At 47.4% G+C, this 19,738-nt stretch overlaps 3 protein-coding genes across 3 annotated transcripts; 2 read left to right on the top strand and 1 right to left on the bottom strand.

The window, feature by feature from the left end:
• Positions 1 to 2,630: 2,630 nt before the first annotated feature.
• On the top strand, positions 2,631 to 10,226 carry ARL10 (ARF like GTPase 10; the record flags this gene model as incomplete). The annotated part of the gene is made up of 5 exons (XM_080910410.1): positions 2,631 to 2,813; positions 3,284 to 3,482; positions 6,104 to 6,279; positions 8,356 to 8,485; positions 9,393 to 10,226. 5 exons carry the CDS (start codon positions 2,631 to 2,633, stop codon positions 9,500 to 9,502), a joined length of 798 nt encoding a protein of 265 aa, XP_080766536.1. The 3' UTR covers positions 9,503 to 10,226.
• A 2,168-nt stretch (positions 10,227 to 12,394) lies between these two features.
• NOP16 (NOP16 nucleolar protein) lies at positions 12,395 to 17,418 on the bottom strand. The gene is made up of 5 exons (XM_080941582.1): positions 17,265 to 17,418; positions 17,074 to 17,182; positions 15,864 to 15,933; positions 13,470 to 13,576; positions 12,395 to 13,069 (listed from the first exon to the last, which is right to left on the bottom strand). The coding sequence occupies exons 1-5, from the start codon at positions 17,369 to 17,371 to the stop codon at positions 12,929 to 12,931; spliced, it is 534 nt and encodes a 177-aa protein (XP_080797708.1). The 5' UTR covers positions 17,372 to 17,418; the 3' UTR covers positions 12,395 to 12,928.
• A 211-nt stretch (positions 17,419 to 17,629) lies between these two features.
• On the top strand, positions 17,630 to 18,544 carry HIGD2A (HIG1 hypoxia inducible domain family member 2A). The gene is made up of 2 exons (XM_080933818.1): positions 17,630 to 17,820; positions 18,130 to 18,544. The coding sequence occupies exons 1-2, from the start codon at positions 17,667 to 17,669 to the stop codon at positions 18,294 to 18,296; spliced, it is 321 nt and encodes a 106-aa protein (XP_080789944.1). The 5' UTR covers positions 17,630 to 17,666; the 3' UTR covers positions 18,297 to 18,544.
• The last annotated feature ends 1,194 nt before the right edge of the window (positions 18,545 to 19,738 follow it).

The following is a 19,738-nucleotide window of genomic DNA, read 5'->3' as shown; positions in this document are numbered from 1 at the left end:
TGCCTTTAATTTCAGTATCTACCGGATCTCTGTGAGTTTGAAGATAGCCTGGACTATAAAGCAAGCTCCAGGCCAACCAAGGCAAAGAAAGTAAAAAGACCCAGTCTATGAAGAACAAAGCTAAAAAGGCAAGGCAGTCTGATGAATTGTAGGCCCACAGGTCAGCAGACTGTCATTTTAGCTATAGTACCTGTTGTGTTAGAAAGCAGCTTGTGGGCTGGAGAGATGGCTCAGCGGTTAGGAGCACTGGCTGCTTGCTCTTCCAGAGGTCCTGAGTTCAATTCCCAGCAACCACATGGTGGCTCACAACCATCTGTAATGGGATCTGATGCCCTCTTCTGGTGTGACTGAAGACAGCAACAGTGTACTCATATACATTAAATAAATATATATAAAAAAAAAAAAAAGAGAGAGAAAAGAAAGCGGCTCGGATTCAGACAGATCACACCAGACCAACACAGCCCCACGAGAAGAGGTTTTACTGGGGGAAGCAAGGAAGAGAAGAAAGAGGGGGAAAAGGGAGCAAGAGGGCAGGGTCTTTTACTTGGGCCGTGAAATAGATGCCACACACACAGGTACATAGGTGAGGGGCACAGGTGAGGCATAGACCAGGAGTGTGTGGCAGTTGCCATGGCAACAGATGCAAGAGGGTCCAATTTCAATTCCTTGGGGTCTATTGTGTCAATAGCCTGACAGCAAAAGTGAAGGATGTATTTAAATGTCCTGCACCCCCAGTGGGGGACTGGAGAGGTAGCTCAGCACCTTAGAACATTTATCACTTTTGCAGAGGAGACTCAATTCCCAGAGTTCATAATCATGAATTAACTCCAATTCTAGGGCTATGGCCTTCTCTTTTGACCTTGAGAGGCACCAGGCACTCCAGTGGTATACGCCCATAGAAAAAAAAGAGGAAGGGAAGGGAAAGGAAATGAAGGGGAGGGAAGGAGACAGAGGGGAGGGGAGGGGAAGAGAGGGGAGGGGAAAAGAAGGGAGGAGAAGGGTGGGGTGGGGAGTGGAAGGAAAGGGAAGGGAAATAAAGGGATGGGGCCGGGAGGGAAGGGAAGGGAAAGGAAAAGAAAGAAAAGGAAAGGACCTTTCTTCTGCCAGGCAAACAGGAACAGTAAGGCAATGGTTCTCAATCTGTGGGCTGTGACCCCCATCATCATATGTATTTCTGCTGCAGTTCACAACAGTAGCAAAATTAGTTATCAAATAACTAGCAAAAAAGATGTTAGGGTTGGGGTCACCACAGCATGAGGTACTGTATTAAAGGGTCGAAGTAAGACTGTGAACCACTGTGAGTAAAACCTTATATGCCACTGTATTTCCTTCTTCTACCTCTGGATTTTGATTATCAAATAAACAACAGGAGCTGCCCCTCCCCCCCCAGAGGTATTGTGAATGGAGTTTTGTTGTTGTTGTTGTTGTTTTTGTATAGGTGTTTTGCCCGCTTGTATATATGGTCACTATGGGCATGAGTGTGCATGGTGTTTGCAGAAACCAGATGGGGTGATGGATCCCTTAGAACTGCGGTTGCAGATGGTTCAGAGCAACTGTGTGGTTACTGGGAATCGAACTCGGGTCCTCTGGAAGAGGAGCCAAGCGCTCTGAACCAGTGAGCCATCTCTACAACCACTATAGGAATAGTTCTTAAAACTAAGAAACAAGAAGTCAAGATGGAAGGGGAAGCAGTATAGATACATAGCCAAAAGTAAGGGGACCCAAAAATAACAGAGGCTGGGGCACAGAGAAACTGGCTCTCTAAGGAGTGTATAGTGTGTGTGCTACTTTAAAGAGGCTGGTTGGGCTGGAGAGAACACTGACTGCTCTTCCAGAGGTCCCGAGTTCAATTCCCGGCAACCCCATGGTGGCTCACAACCATCTGTAATGGAATCAGATGTCCTCTTCTGGTATGTCTGAAAACAACTACAGTGCACTCAATAAATAAACCTCTTTTAAAAAATAAAGAGGCAGGCATAGCGGGATACTGGGAGTCATGGCCTCTCTCCCATTATCCTGCAGTCATAGTGAAGGCCAAAGGACCGCTGTAGCTTGGAGGACCATTTTTCCTGTTCCTCTCCCTCCTGACTTGAAAGCCTCCAGGCTCTAGGAGCAGCTGACAATGTGATTGCTCTAAACTTTCCTAGACAGTCTTCATCACTCTTCACAGCACCAAAAGAAGTCACCAAAGGTTTGGAAGTTGCTTCCTTCTGCCATCCCACTGGCTTATGATCCCATATAATTAGTTTCGAGATTCCTCGTTGTGGTCCTGAGAGATACACAGGTGACATAGATTGGATTTAAATGCAAAACTATAGTGCGACTTTGAGCAACTTAATACCTGCTAGGTGTCAGTGTTTCCTTCTATGGAGTACTGTAGGAGCTCAACAGGTCCGCACAGCCTCATGCCTACCACACCAGGCAGGGAGCGGAAGATCCACTCTGGGCCGAGTCCCTTGTTCATAAAGACCACTCGACCCTAGTCCCCTTTCCCCCCTGCAAGACGCGTGCTGCCTGCACTGGCGGCGAGCGGTGCATTGTGGGGCTTGTAGTGTGGCGGGGTCGGGCGGGTGGGCGCGGCCACAGAACCATCTTCCACTGCAGACTGGTCTGTCTTGCTTCCTGGCCAAATGGCTCCGCGGCCGCTGGGCCCCTTGGTGCTGGCTCTGAGCGGCGCCGCAGCCGTGCTGGGCTCGGTACTCTTTATCCTCTGGAAAGCTTACTTCGGCCGTGGCCGGGAGCGGCGTTGGGACCGGGGCGAGGCCTGGTGGGGCTCGGATCCTGCCCGCCTCCCGCAGTGGGACGTGTGGGAGGTGAGTGTGAGCGGCCGAGAGCTGGGAGGCCTACGCATGCTGTGAGCGCAGAGTGCAAGCGCGAGGGCCGGGACTGGGCATCGGGCTCTGAAGCCAGTGGGCGCGGCAGGAGCCTGCCAGGCACCTGTGCAGTAAGCGCAGTGGCGCCGCCCCCGGGATGCTGTGTAGAGCCCTCAGGCCCGGTGCGGCTAACCATGAGATCGTGAGATTGCCTTGGGCTTACTGCTCGTGGAAGCCAAGGATTTGTAAAGGGGAAGAATGTGCCCGAGATCACGAGGAGTCAGAAAGAAAAGTGAGGCTTTTCTTTTAGCACTCAAAAAGCAGCTCCTGCCCTGCCATTTCAGACCACAGGTGCCTGCCCTGGGACGCGTGGATGGCATGCTTGGGCACCGCCATGCATTCCGTTGTATCTAGGGAAGTAAGGGTCAGGAGGGAGGTTGGAGATTGCAACCTTCGTTTCTGTCCCTCAGCCCGAGGACGAGGAAGATGAGCCGGCACTGGAGGAGCTGGAGCAACGTGAAGTGCTTGTACTGGGCTTGGATGGCACAGGGAAAAGCACGTTCCTGCGCATGCTGGCCGGGAAGCCACCGGTGGAAGGCCACGTCCCCACTTGGGGCTTCAACTCTGTTCGGCTCCCTACCAAGAATTTCGAGGTGGACCTGTTAGAGAGTGAGCAACAGACACCCCCCCCCCCCCACCATCACTAATCACCAGGGCTTCGATTATTTGGAGGAATTGTAAAATGCATTTCTAATCAGGACATTTCCCCTTCATGAAATCCTTCAGGGCACAAGATACAGAACATTCTGGCATTTAGGGTACTTCCTTATCCTGTGTCTCCAAATGGTTCACCTACCCTTGGCCATACATGCCTTATACTTAGGGTTCCTATGCCAAGCATTTGACGGGCATTGCTTATAATAAGATACCCCAGACAACTCCATAAAATTGCCATCAGTTCATCTGCCTGCAGATGTACAAACAGGTTTCTGACAAGTTAGATCACAAAAGGTTTCCCAGCGTTCCAGTGTTCTAATGCAGAAGGCCCTCTGGGCCCTAAGAAGGGTGCTTGTTTCTTACCTGTTCTGTGTATTCACTGTTTCTCTGCTCAGAAAGTTTGACAAACTGCTACCATGTATTCTTTAGACTGTAGTGTCTTTTCTTCTGGTAGTCAGGGTTTTGTCGTTTGTTTGAGATGGTTTCATGGTACTGAGGCTGGTCTTGAACACTTGAACCTTCCTTCTCCACCATCTGAGTGTTAGGGTTACATGTACACACTGCTACAACCAATCTTCAAGTGTGGTTTGTGAATAACATCCTTTGAAGCTTACTTGGCTCCTCCCTGACTCAGGTCCCCTCCTGCTGCAGGATTTGTCATCACCCTCTGTCCCTGATGAGGTTAGAAACACCCTGGTCATAGAGTGTATGTATGATCCAGGTCTGACCTAAAGGCTCAGTCCTGCAATACATATTTGAGGGGACTTATTGAGTAAGTGATCTGAGAGAGAAATGAGGAACCCTACAGGTGGCCCTAGGCTTCTTGGGATTTTGGACTTGGCCACCTGGGTCTAGGTTCAGTCTCTGAGGAGTTAGTAGGGAGGACTTACAGGCACAGGACTAAAACCATAAAAACCAGATGTACTCATTTAAGCACTAGGGGATAGAGTTGAACTTTGAGAGCCTAACTCTTGGCCTGAATGGGCCTCGTTCTTCTGTTCATAAGCATCTGTGGTCCAGCCAAGCCTGGCCAGACCTTTTCTCCCAGGTTGTAGCAAACTTTGATCTCTACTTAGGACCTCCCATTAAGCTTTCTCTGTCTCTTCTTGAGCCAAGGACATGAGTTCCATGAGGGTCTGACAGAAGGACCGTTCATTTTCCCACCCAAGTAAGGCATTCTCATGTGCCTGTGTTCTGACAGACATCAGGATTCAGACCCAGTTAGCTGTCAGGCAGGGGTTGTTGACACCTGTGATTCCCAGCCCCCAGAAGGTGGTGGCAGGAGGGCTGCCAGTCAAGTCCTAGAGCTTTATTCCCCAACAACAGTCCCTTCACATGGTCTCAGCATCTTAGCCTGGGGACCAGCTGAGAGAATGCACACTGTGTCAAAACTGGCAAGGAAGCAAACTTATTCCTGGTAACACCTTCCTTAGCGCACCACATAGGAAATCGGTGTATCAGTTCTGTCCAATGTGCACTTGCATAGACTGACCTCCTACTCTGTCTACTGCTGCCTGGTTCAAGCCCCTTTCGTCTCTCCCATCAAGTACCACAGTGCCAGCGACTGGTGTCTTTCAAAAACTCGGTCTCTATCCTTAAGGGACACCCTCCGCCTTTTCTCCCCTTTCTCTCTGGAGGTGCCTTGGTCTCGATGCTTTCTCTTTCTCAGATGCATGGAGCTGGTTCTTTGCTCTGCCTGAGAAGCTTGCTTTTGCTTCATCCCGAGGCTAGCTCCTCATCTTCCTCTCAGCTCATATCCAGCCTCCTAGAGGAGACATTTGCAGACTACCCAACCAAGACCAACCACAGACTCCAGCCACTTCCCTCGGTTTTGATCCTGTGCTGTTTAGAATATGCTTTATTGGATCACCTGGTCCATGCTGGCTAGAGAGGGGGTTCCTTGAGAGGTGGGACTCCAGCTTGCTCGGTTCCGTATCCCCAGCACCCAGACTAGTGTTTGGCACCTGGTAAACACTTGATGAGTACCCTCTGTGTGCCAAGGCATTGTGCTGAGGCTTTGGGAGCTTTAGACTGGAGATAGAGAAGCAGAGCCAGAATGGGATGCAGGGTAGCCAAGAGGAACTGAGCAGGGAGACAAAGAGGAACAGAAAGATGGCCCCAGGCGCAGGCACTATGTGGCTAATGTTGTTCAGCACGACTCTGCAGTGTTCCTGAGGGAAGAGGAAGGGATGAGTGGGAACTGAGTTGGGGGTGGTACATTGGCAAGGCAAGGGATTCTAGCTTTTGTAGGCCTGGGGACTACTGGCTTCTCATCAGTTATCACTTGGAACTGGTAGGAGGCAAGGTGGTCCAACAGACAACTTGACAACTACAGTCTTATGAAGGGAACATCGCAGACGGTACCTTTGGAGTCTGCTTGAAACCTCGTTTAGTAAGAAGAGAATGGTACACAAGGGTAGCAGCCTCTTGAGAGCTCTGGCTAGCTCTGGACCTTGGTACTTTCTTTGTCCCTGGCTAGTGGAACCTAAGGAGCAGGAACTGGGTTGGGGCTGTGGGCAGAGCCATGCTGCAGGGAGCTCTGGGCTCTGAGCTGGCCCTGTGCCTCTCTTCAGTTGGTGGCAGCCAGAACCTGCGCTTCTACTGGAAGGAGTTTGTGAATGAGGTGGACTTGCTGGTGTTCATGGTGGACTCAACTGACCGGCTAAGGTTGCCCTGGGCTCGGCAGGAGCTGCAGAAACTGCTGGACAAGGACCCTGATCTGCCTGTTGTTATAGTGGCCAACAAGCAGGTGAGTGGTGTGGGAGGTGGGCAGGAACCAGTTGGTCTTCTCACAGATTCCTGATCAACATGACAGGGTACATAGGAATGGGGTCTGAGAGCCATGACTACCAGACAGTGCCTGACATACTGTCCCACCCTCCTGTCTTCACTGTTCTCTCCTTTCCACCTCTTTTCCTTCCCTCCTGTGTCTTTTCTCCCTTCCCCATCTTCTGTTACCCTGAAGAGATGCAAGAAATGTAAGCACTTACTGTACGCCAGCCGCAGTTTTAAACACTTTATCTTCCTGGGTTTTTGAGACACCTGTTTTGATCACTTAGTTGTACTATGCAGTCCAGGCTGGCTGGAACTCATAATCCAGTCCCTACCGGAGTCCTGACATTGTAGGTGTGCACCACCACACTTTGCTTAAACAACATTGGCCTTATCCAAGGTATACAATAATGTTTCTGCCTTATAGGTGGGGACAGTACACTGTGTGAACACCTGACAGTTATCACCCCACTTCAGTCCTGTTATACCCCATGACAGACTCTGCTGTCTCCTTTTTTTTTTTTTAATTTTTTAAAATTGGATATTCTCTGTATTTACATTTCAGATGTTATCTCCTTTCCCCCAATCCCACCCCCCCCCCCACCCCGCTGTTGTTTCTAAATGCCTGGAGCAGAGACAGATTTGAGGATTGAGATTTCCCCAGAGTTTGTGTTGTTGGACTGGCGTGGAACTCAGTGGTAAAGTTGCTTGTTTAGTATGCTTGAGGCCCAGCTCCCAGTTTCCCTGAAAACAATTTAAAAAAAGATTTGTCCTTGACACTATAAGGTCTCTGGGTCGAGTGGGCTACTTTGAGCCCAGGAGCCCTCACAGACTTTATGTGTGATCCTCAACTCCAGGACAGCTAAGGGCAGGATCCTTGGGCTCATGCTCACATTCCTAACTTGCCTCTTTGACCTCAGATTTGCCCTGTCAGGAGACACTTGATGATGATTTATAAATATGCTGCCATTTGTCCTGGTCTGCCTGGGACAGTCCCCATTTATACCTGTTCAACTCTAACTTGTTTGTGACAGGGTCTTGATGTGTAGCCCTGGCTGTCCTGGGACTCAGTATGTAGACCAGGCTGATTTCAAACCTATGGAGACTCACCAGCCTCTGTGCCACCAAGCCCAGCCCTGGTGCCACTATTAATTGTGTTTTCTTGGAGCCTCAGAATTACCTGGGGCACTGAACTGTTAGGCCATTCTAATTGAGAGCTATTATTTTATGGCATTTTGGACCAACAGGAGGCGTTTCAGTTACTTACCTGAATTAGGCACTTGTGAAGAGACACCATGATGGAGGCAACTTACAGAAGAGTGTTGGTGGCTCCAGCAAACCTTGAAGACACTCCTACACTTCCCCCACAATCCTACACTTCCTAACCATTTACTGATCTTGGGTCAAGCATTCAGAACTGTGAGCCTGTGGGAGCCATTTTCATTCAAACTTGTACAGGAGGCAACAAGGGGTCCTACCTATCATGTAAGAAATGCTTCAAGAACCCTGAAAGTTCAAAGGGACCAACTCCAGTGTCTAGTAGCCTTTCCCCTTTCCCCAACTCAAGTTGGACTGTCTAGGAGTTACCCCACTGTGCAATCTTACACTGCAGGCATAAAACAGAATAGAGATTCCAGAAGGTTCGAAAGTTTGGACATAAACGTGAACCTGGAACATAAATCTGCCATTTATCACTGTTAGGAGCTAAATGCCTTCACTGAACCAGCTTCCTCATCAGTCAAGTGGGCTGTGAGAACCAAAGACTTGGTAAGCAGGTGCCATCATGGTGCCTAACAAGTAGGAAGGGCTCTGTTGTGACTGGTGGTTAGCTCCATGCCAAAAGGGTGCCGCAAAGGAGAGCAGGATGAAGGAGGGCACTGAGTTTACTCCATAGGATCTAGAGGCACCTCCTGGGATTTGGGGTACAGAGTAATAGCTGAACATTTATTTTATTATTTATTATTTTATTTATTTTATTATCATGGACAACAAGGGCGGAATCACCGGGAGCACTGTCTAACAGCCATGCCATGCTGGCTTGTGTTCACTGCAGGACCTGAGCGGGGCCATGAGTATGGTGGAGCTGCAGCAGGAGCTGGGCCTCCTTGCTAGTGACAACCAGAGGGAGGTTTTCCTCTTGGCAGCCAGCATTGCCCCTGCAGGATCTGGCTTCGAGGAACCCGGTACCGTGCGCATCTGGAAATTGCTCTTGGAGCTTCTCTCCTAAGCTGGACCCACCTGCTTGCTGCCCAGCCTTGGAGACCTCAGTTCTGCCTTCTCCTGCATCATTGTTGCTAGCCTAGGCCTTGGGCAGGAGCATCATAGCAACGCTTCCTCTCTCCCTCAAGAGCAAGGCCAAATCCATGCAGAAGCCTTCCTAGTGTGGTGGACATGGGGCTAAGGCAGAGAGGTCAGTGACTGCCTCACTCAGAGGCCACAGCGTAGCTCCAGCTTCCCTTGCCTTCCTGCAGTGTGATGCCCAGGCTTAGTGCTCCCTCCCTGCAGGTCCCACTGGCTGAAGAAGCAGTGTGGATGTCACAGGTACTCCTGAGCCTTCCGGTCTCCCATCTCACTTGAGTGATATTCATTATCCATGTAGGAAGGTTCTGGGTAGAGCACCAGAAGTCCTTGCTCCTCATCCTCCAACCCCTGCTGTCTGTGGCCTTGTGTTTCTGCCTTTCTAGCCCCGGGGCCATTATCTTTAAAGGGAGGTGATTTTCATGAGTTTTTTTCTAAATGCCATCCCAGGCAATGCCAAGTAAGGATCAGCCTGAAAACCTTAGCAGAGAATCTTCTTAACATCTCCCTGCTGTTACGGCCCAGCCTTGCCAACCTTTACTGACCACAAAGTGCAGTTCACTGGACAAGGAGAAGGATGGTTTGCCCAGCCCTGGAGGCAACTGCTGCTTTTGTACTGACCGTGCCAACGCCTGTGTTTACATAAATCTAGAGAAGGAGGGAGCCTGAGCCCTTGAACAAGACTGGAGCTGGGGGAGGGGGGTGGGGAGTGTCAACCTCAGAATGGCATTTTATTTATTTATTTATGTATTTATCAAAGGAATGGGCTAAAGTTCTAGGTTCTGTTTCTAGGTGCTGTAATGAAAACCCTAGGAGACTGTCGTAGAAATTCTGAAGCTTTGAGGACTGTCTGGAGACTGAGATCAGGTAACCTATGGGTGTCCATGGAGACAAAACTGTAGCTTTTCCCTGCCCCCAAACTGGTCTTGAGACCATGACTGGAAACAAGTACCTCAAGGAGACCCAGTGCTCATGGCCCAGGACAGGACTAGAAGAGCCATCAGAATGACTCTTCCAAAGCCCAAGGTGGGCACATCACCAAGTCAGCCAAAAGCAGAGACTGAAATTCTGTATTATCTGACGTGAACATTCCATGACTGGTGACCAGCCGATGCAAAGCTGGTCTCCATGCTGACACTGGTGCGGGCAAAGGAGCTTTTGGTCAGCCTGGGGATCCTGGATGAGAACAGCCCAGTGAACAGTGTCACTCTGTAGCTCAGGCTGGCCTTGAATTCATGGCACTTGTCCTTTCTTCCTCAGCCTCCCATGTGCTGGGATCCTGGGAAGCACTGGGCCGTCATGACTGGCTTTCAGTTTGCTTTTTGAGAACACACTGTGTGCTGTGTTTGCCAAATGCCCAACATATATCCCAGGGACTGGGAAACTTCTGAGTCGAAGTGAGCACAATCATTAGATCCCTTGAACTCCAGCCGAGAATGGAAATACTACAGGATGAATCACTCATTAGAAGTGATTTTTCTGCGTTTGTTTTAAATATTTAAGGAATGACTAGGATTTTAGAGTATCTGAAATTTATTGGACATTGTATGTCTGTTCAGGATATGTCTGTTCAGGATTACCCCTGACTCTCCAGTGCTAAAGCTTACCTTACACACCCAGACTTGTTGAGAGGATTTCTTTTTCCTAACTGAAAAACCTTTGTCCAATGAGTTTCATCATGTACAGCTGTTATATTGTCCAAGGTGGAGGGGTGGATTTAAGAATAAAGAATCTCACTGTGTCTAACTGAAGTAACTTTACTTGAGGCTAGACCCAGTGGTCTATGATCCCAGCTACTTTGGAGAAGGCACAGTCAAGGTTTACCTGGTTTACAAAATAAGTTCAAAGACAGCCTGGATCTTTAGGCAGGATCAATGTAAAGCCAGATGATGACCAGAATTTAGTCCCTAGACCGCATATAAACTCAGATGGAAAGAACTGACCCCTCAGAGCAGTCTTGGGAGACCAACCAACACAAGCCAGCTGCAGAACAATGGCATCCTGCCTCAGGGCCAGACCTCAGACTAGATTCAAGTCTGAGCAGACACTTTACTTCACAACCTCAGAGGCTAAAGTCCTTTTTGGAAATCTCCAACTTTCCCCTGCCCTTATACTTGGAAGATGACCATCTCCAGCCCATGAGCCAGCAGCACAGGGCCACTAAGGTTAACTTAGTGGAGTGTCACCAGCTCTCTACAGTGACATAACAATAAACGTCAAAACAGGGATGTTCAGTGCATCCTCCTCATACTGAGGAAGGCTGATGCTTACAGTTCCAGTTCTGGAGAGTGACAGTTCTCAGTAAGTTCCAGCCCCTCAACCTTTGACCTTTGAGACAGACAGTGACTTGAAGCCTTCTAACCCTCAGAAAAGGATCTGGCTGATGGGTCCAGAAACCAGCTCAAAAGTCTTCTACCAGCTGGGCAGAGTGGACAAGTATTTAATCAAAGCACTCAGGTAGGTGGGCCCCTGAGCTGAGTTGGAAGCTAGCCTGGTCTACACAGAGATTTTCAGGACAGCCATAGCTACATAGACTATCTCAAAAGTAAATAAATCTTTCTCCATGCTCAGTCCTTGGAGGCCACATTCCGGAAGCAAGGCCCAAGCATATGCCTTGTGCCAGACACTATAGTCCCTCGTCCAGAAGCTCAGTTGGGCAAGGACATCAGGCAAAATTAAAGGCACTGTGGACGAGACTAGCTCAAACAATAAAGTTTGCACAGCAGTTTTATCTAAGCAACTGCAAAACCAGACAGCTCTGGCTATGAAGCTTACATGCCCTTGGAGCAAGGAAGATAGCAATGGTGGCTTCTAGAAGCTGGCAACCAAATTATTGAAACAAGTTGAGGGACCTTCTAGTCAGTGACACAATCTTGGATTCTGTAGAGGGCAGAAGGTACAAAGGCAAATAACAGGACTTTGGTACATATTAGATCCTAAGGACTGTTTCAAGTACTTAGGAGATTCTAGGGCCTCTCAATACTGTAGGAAAGATGGACTGCTACCTTCAAAACAGACTTGGTATCACACTCCACACCCACTTTGGACTCCTGACCTGTTTCCCAGTAACAAAAATAAAAGTGTACCTTACCAAACATAATAGGCAAAGTATAAAGCACGTTTTTTCAAGAGCGCTGAAGATACAGTAAGTGTAACTGGAGGTTTTTACATCATTCATAGTTGAGGATGGTTAGGCCTTAAAATGCCCAGCTTACCCCTTGCCCATGATCCTTTGCAGAACGGGCATCAAATTCTCAGGCCACTGTTTGCAACAGGCCTGCCATAGAGGATGGCCATGTCATGGAAAGCCCAGTAGTGGCACAGAATATAGTGGGACCTCGAAATCTACCAGTCCCAGAAGGCAGGTGTGGGTCCCTGATGTTTGATTTAAGCCATGGCCAACAAAAGCAATCCAAAGTGAGCAAAGACCTGGTTCTTTAGCCTTCTACAGTCAGCCCAGACTTCCTGGAAAGCCTCTGGAGGAAACCAAGGCCAGGAGACCTGAAAAGGAGGAAGGCAGTGCCTACAAAAATCCCATGGCCGAAGTATTTGCTGTTGAGCTGATAATCCATCTGCGCTAATATGGTTAGCATTCCCTGGGACAGCTCCAGAGGTTAGTGGGGCAGAGCAAACACAAAAATACTACACAAGTATGCCTTTAATCCCACCTAGAGCTACACAGAAAAGTCTCAAACAAAGACACCAAATCATGTTACACAGGTAAAATACTTTTTTTTAAAAGATTTATTTATTATATACACTGTAGCTGTCTTCAGACACACCAGAAAAGGGCATCAAATCTCATTACAGATGGTTGTGAGCCACCATGTGGTTGCTGGGAATTAAAAACTCAGGACCTCTGGAAGAGCAGTCAGTGCTTTTAAGCCATCTCTCCAGCCCAGGTAAAATACTTTTATCGTGTACAGAAAACACTGAAATAGAGCATCTCCTCAAAAAGGACAGCTCTGTTCTCCCAACAGAACATAAACCATGGTCTCCCTTCTCCTCCAGGGGCGTGGTGCATGCCTTTAATCCCAACACTTCTGAGGCAGAGGCTGGTGGATCTCTGAGTTCAAGGCTAACCTGGTCTACAGAGAAAGTTCTAGAGACCTACAGAGATAAGGCTATTAAAGAGATATGCTCTCAAAAAACAAACAGTTCCTTCTCCAGAAGGAGGGACGTGGTAGAAAAAAAAAAAACAGACAGTGTACATGTAAAACCTGGTTCCATAGACTTCGCCAGCATCATTTGAAACTATACATTCCTTGCCTTACAGCCTGGGTTTGGTTCTTTGGTCCAATAGACCTAGGTCTGGGGATGTGCACCACTTAGTTCACCTCCATCTTATTCTGCAGAGAATCCAGGAAGACTTGCCATTCCGTTGGATAAAAGCGCTTATAGACATTGATCTTATTCCGAATCTGTTTTGGGGTGTCTTGATAGTAATTCTTCTCATCCCGGGCCATGGCCTAGAAAGGAAGGACAAGTGGAGGACTAAACAGGCAAAAGTTCAAATCCAAATCCTAGCTTTGCCTAACTTGTGTATGCCACTTCCAATCTATCCAAGTCCAGCTTTCTCACCTCAAAAGCCATCAGAGGGCTGGAGAGTAGGTTCAGTGGTTAAAAGCACTGGTTGCTCTTAGAGAGAACCCACAACAGTTCATAGCCATCTATAACGCCAGTGCCCTCTTCTGACCTGCACAGGTTCCAGACACACACATACAGGCAAAACACAAACAAAAACATCTTTAAAGAATGGGATTCCTTCCTAGGCTTTTTCTTTTTTCTATTCAGTTGCAGATCAGGCTGAGACAGTCCAGTGAGTTTCCCCAACAAGCCCCAGTGTTCTTCTTAGCAGGCAGCTCTTACCTTATAGTCTTCCCCATGATTCTCCACCATGTAATGAACATAGTCGATGAGATCCCGGGACAAGGTATTTCCTTTCTTCTCTGGGAGGCTGGCTTCTGCTTCCAGGTCTAGGGGAAAAGAAGCCAGGAAATGGAATAAGGCCTTTGCTGCTCAAACACCTACCCATCCAACCCGATGACACAAAAGTTGTTAAAAGTTGTACAGAAATTTCTAAAATTCAAAACCAGAACTCACCTCTTCAGGCCCTAGTATCCCAAATTCTGCCTCCTACACATCTGTTGTGGTAAAAATATTAAAAAGGTAACCTTTCATCCCATGCTAGTGCTGGCACCCTTAGGACAACATGGCCTGGCTGCTACTCTGCCATATGATCTGCAAGCCTCCCTCTCCACACGGTTCCCTTCTCAGGCCATCCACTCCACCTGCCCTGGCTGCCACCACGCCATGTCGGGCTTTGTATGTCCCACCACTACACCCTCTTTGAACTCAATTAAGTCACTACATCAAAGAACACACCAAAATACTCTGATTCAATTGGTATGATATAATTTGCCCACCTAGACAAGTCAAATGATCCTGTACAATTCCATCCCTTATAAAATATTCCTAACAACCTTTATCCATATAGAGATGTGCCAAGAGGAACATCTGCGTCTGCTTCCATACTGCCCCTTCCTGATACTCCAATCATGTATCACCTTGACATCAAACTACACCCATCAACTCCTGAAAGCCAATTCTCAAGTTGTGATTTAAAATGAAAAAAACACGAAGCATACCAATTTTAATTCGTGCCAGGCCCCAGGGGCAGCAAAATGAAAAAGCTGGATTCCCGTCCACTCCATTACCAACATAAAGTCTCTTCTCGGTGTCCTATGCCAGCATTTGAAATGGGAAGGTCTGAACTGCTCAACACTAGAGCTATGGGGTTAGACCCAGGCACAGCACTGCTCCATGTGATGGGAGAATCCTGGCCGTGGAGCCAGTGACTGTTATACTTTGAAAATGGGTAGAAAGTACCAGCACTTAGGAAGCTAAAGCAAGACAATCTCAAGTCCATGGTTAGCCTCAGCTACAAGACACTGCTCAAACAAACAAAACCCACAAATAAAAGAAAAATTTAAGCCAGACAGAATTCTAGTACAGCTTAGTACAGAGCATGCTTTCCTAGCGTGAACAAGACCCTGACTTCAGTCTCCAGGACAGCAAGGAGAAAAAAATAAAACAAGCAAATGAGCAAGATTCAGAAATGATATAGTCAAATCTGATTTAAGTGTGAGGAAGTAAAATTTCTTACAGTCAAAATCATCTTTGACCTAGCAGTTAGACAGTCTCAGTTTTGTAAAACCAAAGTTCAGGGCTTATACTATATAGCAGTATGAACATATGTACCCACACACTTGTACTTTTTTTTTTCAAGACAGGGTTTCTCAATGACTACCCTGACTGTCCTGGAACTTGTTCTGTAGACCAGGCTGGCCTCGAACTCAAGAGATCTGCCTGCCTCTGCATCCCGAGTGCTGGGATTAAAGGCATGTGCCACCACTGCCCTACCAGAACTGTACATTTTAAAAGGGCCAAGAAAGCAAATTTTATGTAATTCTTTTAGCTACAATTTAAATCTTTAAAAAAAAAAAAAAAATCTTTTTTTTTTTCAGGTCATGGTGACATGTGTCTTTAATCCCAGAATTTAAGAGACAGAGGTAGGTGGATCTTTGTGAAATCAAGGACAACCAGGGCAACACAGCTGTGTCTAGGGAAACAAACAAACAAACAAACAAAATGAACAGAATTATCTTATCACCTTAAGTATATGTGGCTTTGCATATATACAGAAGGGTGTAGGAATTCTATTCTCCCCACATTGAACTGTCAAAAATTCTAATGTGAACCAGCCAAATACAGGACTCAAATACTTTCATATCAAGCATCTGTCTATTCAAATCAGATGTGAAAAAATAAAATCACCTGAATGGAGGTGTGGCTAAAAGGCTGAGGATACATATGCTTAGCATTCAAGAGGCCCTGGGTTCAATTCCCAACGCACAAATAAAAAAATAACAGGTAGGTAAGGGTTGGTAAGGATTTAATATTCTTTCTTGTAGGGTCTGTGCCACTCTCCGTAGCAGGAATACACAGGGAATAAATGTATTACTGGACAGACTAAATGACAGGTCAAGGTCTCAAATCATGAGTAACTGGGAACAAACCTCATTTAAATCTCACCAATATTAGCTGGAAAACACTTCACCTGTGACACAGCACTACTTGTGAGCCCTGCACCACTTTGTTTCTCTGAATCCTCATCTCTCTGACTGTAAAGTGAACAGACTGAGAGCCCTTTCTAGCTGTGAGAGGACAGGATGGTTGCCTAGAAAAACAGCCCACACTCACCATTTACCACATAGGGCTTCCGTACAAGATCCTTGGGCCTCTCCTCCGTGTCTACCTCCATGGCTTTTACCTGTAAAGAACAGGTTTGAGACCAATAGAACAAGCACCTTTGATCAGACAGTGTGACCATGGTTAAGGAAGGACATTGCCCATCACAACACAACTATGCTTAGTATCAGCAAAATCTCTGCCCAAGGTCAAGGAGAACTGGATCACACCACACATGATATGCTCATGCCTGCACTCACACATCACACCACACATGGAATGTTCATGTTCAAACTCATACCACACCACACACAGTAAACTCATGCCCACCCTCAAACCACAGTCTGCTCATGCTCACACTTACATATCACACCACACAGTCTGCTCATGTTCACACTCACACATCACACCACACACAGTAACACAGCAAAACCATGCGCATAAAGACTGCTTTATAAGTTACAGGGAGCCATGTCAGATATCCTCTCCATGGGGAGGATGTACTTGACAGTGCTTACTTAGTTATAGATTTATGTTTGCTTAAAAAACTCTTGGGCCATTTTCCTCTGGCATGAGGAATTGAGAGAAACTTGTCTAAAACCAATGGAACAAATTCACTCAGCAAGCCCATTCATTAGGTTACCTAGCATCTCACGAATCCCAGGAGTAGAGAACAAAACACAAGACCACTTTATGGGACCAAGAGGCACACTCAATATACAGATCTGCAAATATGTCAGCATGTAGTTATGATTACTATGAATTAAAATAAGGCAGGAAGGAGGCTAGTGGGTGAAGTGGGTGCTACTTTTGAAAGCTTCAAGAGGTGGTCCAGAACGATTTGTTAGGAAGTAACTGGATGTCCCAGGTGAAGGATAACCAAAGGCAATATAGAAAACAAAAACTTCAAGCTCTCCCAGTGTAGAGGAATGCCAAGGCACTGAGGTGGAGAGGGTGATTAGGAGAGGCTGCACCTTCACGTAAACGAGGGGGGGAGTACAGGGGGAGGGGGGAAATAACATTTGAAATGTAAATACCGAGAATATCCAATAAAATAATTTAAGCAAAAACAAACAAACAAAAAACCTCAAACTCTGGGGAGTCAAGGACAGAAAAAGAAAAAAAAATATGTGAGATCAAATTTAAACTCTGCTCAGTGAAGGAAGGGCTACTGTGGAGACAGGGAAAATGACAGGACCTCGTTTTATCGCTTTATCAGTACCTTTCTCTTACGGAGGGGAACCGCCTTGTTGGGGTCCATGGCCAACCCCATCTCCGCCAGGTTCTGCCGCACGGATTTGGTGTGGTCCCAGGCATGTCGGATATGGGAGCTAAGGGCAAAGAGAGAGAGAGATTCTGTTACCTTGCCGTCGATCCCAGCCGAGGTCCCAAGCCTCTGAACTGGCCCCTTACCACTCGATCCGTGGCGCCGCCTTCCGACGAGCATTCCGGTTCAGACGCTTTCGGTTGACATTGTAACCGTACTTCTGCCTCCGAGTCTTTCCCTTAGCCTTGGGCATCACGAAAACTGCCGCAAGAGCAGCACAAACTCTGAACCAGCAGCTCAAACTCCGAAACACGCTCTCAGAGCCGCGTGTTAATAGTCTCCGTCCCCCAGTGCGCGCAGGGATTCTTGGGAAATGTAGTTTTATTACTAACGCCTCCACATTTATTTAATACAACTCCCAGAAAGCAACCAGCAATGGCGCCTGCGTACTACGCTCAGCAGGCTATTTCCCCGCCCCGTGATGACTTCATCAGAAGGCGGGGTCCAGCGTCCGGATTTTTGTCCTACCTGTGTCTGTGCGGGTCGGTATGGCCGCTCCGGGTCCTGTGAGTCCAGAGGCGCCTTTTGATCCGTCTAAGGCCCCAGTTATCGAGGGCTTCAGCCCCACGGTCTACACTAATCCAGAGGGCTTCAAGGAAAAGTTTATTCGCAAGACCCGTGAGAACCCAATGGTACCTATAGGTAAGTATGTGTTGTGGGAACTGAAAACCGAGAGGACAGCGGTTTCGTAAGGGAAGGAAATAGGGCAGGACCGAGTACATCTGGGGTGTGGGAAGGGGAGAGGACCAGAGTTGTGACGAAAGGACGGTGCAGGGATGACTGAAACGAATCGGAACACGTTATGGAGCTTAGGGCTAGATGAAGCGGACTCTAGAACAACCCACTCCCGCCTTCCTGTTGTGGCTCTGGGAAAACGGGGATGGGCTACATCCTCAAAGGACCTGCTGGACCCAACCTGTTGCCTCCCGTGTGTGTTGTCCTCTTCCCCAGGCTGTCTGGGTACAGCGGCTGCCCTCACCTATGGCCTTTACTGCTTCCACCGCGGCCAGAGCCACCGATCCCAACTAATGATGCGCACCCGGATCGCTGCCCAGGGTTTCACGGTCGTAGCCATCTTGTTGGGGTTAGCAGCATCCGCTATGAAGTCTCGACCCTGAGTGTATGGCCAGGTCTCGAAAGCTCTATGGAAATCATTACAAAGCCCAAGAACAACAAACAGCCCTGTCAGACTTGCTCCCTTCATTTCTGACAGGACCTTATTGTCTGGGTGAAGAAGTGGCGGATTTTGTGACTTTTTGCGCCTACAACCCCGCCCCCGAAATCCCAGGTTCGTTTCAGTTGGGTTGTATGCTTCTATTTGTGATGCGTCCCCTTAATTGCTTAATAAAACCTTATTACACTTGTATGCGAAGAATTCTTTCTTAATCTTATTCCTATGATCAAAACCATGATTTTGCGTCTAAGTTTCTAGGAAGGAACAGACTGTTGGTAGGATTGGCCTTTAAGAATCAGCTAGGCTGTGCTGGAGAGATGGCTCAGCGGTTAAGAGCACTGACTGCTCTTCCAGAGGTCTTGAGTTTAAATCTCAGCAACCACTTGGGGTTCACAACCATCTGTAATGAGATCTGAAGCTCTCTTCTGGTGTGTCTGAAGACAGCTATATATAATAAACAAATCTTTTTTTAAAAATCAGCTAGGCCTAATAGTGCATCGTTATAGCTTCAACCCTTCTGAAGGTTGAAGGAGAATCTTGACTGAGCATGATTTCAAGAATTCAAGGTCACTCAGTAGGGTAACTTATCAAGACCCAATATCAAAATTTAAAATGGCCTGAGGGTCAGTACAGGACATGGTCTTTGTGAGGCCCTTGGTTTATTCTCCAGTTATGAGAGGAGCATAGAGCCTGGTGCCATCCAAACTTGTAACAGTCAAGTTATGCGGGGCACTAGTTAAAAGTAGAGATTCCCAAATGTTTGTTGTTGGGATATTCTAGTTCAGTGAGCTGTTTGGTGTAACGGGAAACTTTGCCAGCAATTTCCAAGTTTCTGTAGCCTTTAGATGAGGCCTGGCATAGCCCTGTTGAGAGTCAGGATGTTCAAACACATACCACCAGCATTCTTCTTACTCCACTTCGGCCTCCTTTACGAGGCCCTCAGCTCTGCGGATCTATATACCCCTCCAGCTTTTGACACAAAAGTGTCAAAGGCATATGTGAACTGTGGTCACTGTGTTGCTTGAGGAACTGACTCCTCTGAGCACCTCCTGAAGGGAGAAGGAAAGGAAGTGAAAAATGCATTTCTTGTGCCCTGACATGTTTTGGATCTCTTGAGTGGAAGGTTCGTGACTAGAGCCAGGTGTTTATATTGCCATGATGATCGTAACTGTGAGGCATATTGCCAGTGTGGAACACTGCATCGTGAAAGCTGCAGGATGCAAGAACAGGGCATAAAGAGCTGAAGATGGTGCCATATTTAAAGGTAATGTCCACTGCTAGTATTATGCCAACTCCCTAAAATACATTTTAGAGTTGAATTCTGACTCTTAATTCTTTAGGCCTTATTAGGTAATAGGGACTTTATAGCTATGACCATCAATAGTT

The sequence above is a fragment of the Micromys minutus genome, assembly GCF_963924665.1.
Source record: "Micromys minutus genome assembly, chromosome: 1".
In the NCBI taxonomy this organism is placed as follows: domain Eukaryota; kingdom Metazoa; phylum Chordata; class Mammalia; order Rodentia; family Muridae; genus Micromys; species Micromys minutus.
Note: the sequence above shows the minus strand (reverse complement) of the source record. Positions and strands in the feature narration are given on the sequence as shown.

Coding starts and splice junctions, on each gene's coding strand:
- NOP16 (XM_080941582.1), bottom strand. CDS start 17,371: ATGCCCAAGGCTAAGGGAAAGACTCGGAGGCAGAAGTACGGTTACAAT. Junction 13,577..15,863: donor GAAGCCCTATGTGGTAAATG/GTGAGTGTGGGC, acceptor CTTTTCCCCTAG/ACCTGGAAGCAGAAGCCAGC. Junction 13,070..13,469: donor ATCATGGGGAAGACTATAAG/GTAAGAGCTGCC, acceptor CTTCCTTTCTAG/GCCATGGCCCGGGATGAGAA.
- HIGD2A (XM_080933818.1), top strand. CDS start 17,667: ATGGCCGCTCCGGGTCCTGTGAGTCCAGAGGCGCCTTTTGATCCGTCT. Junction 17,821..18,129: donor GAACCCAATGGTACCTATAG/GTAAGTATGTGT, acceptor CCTCTTCCCCAG/GCTGTCTGGGTACAGCGGCT.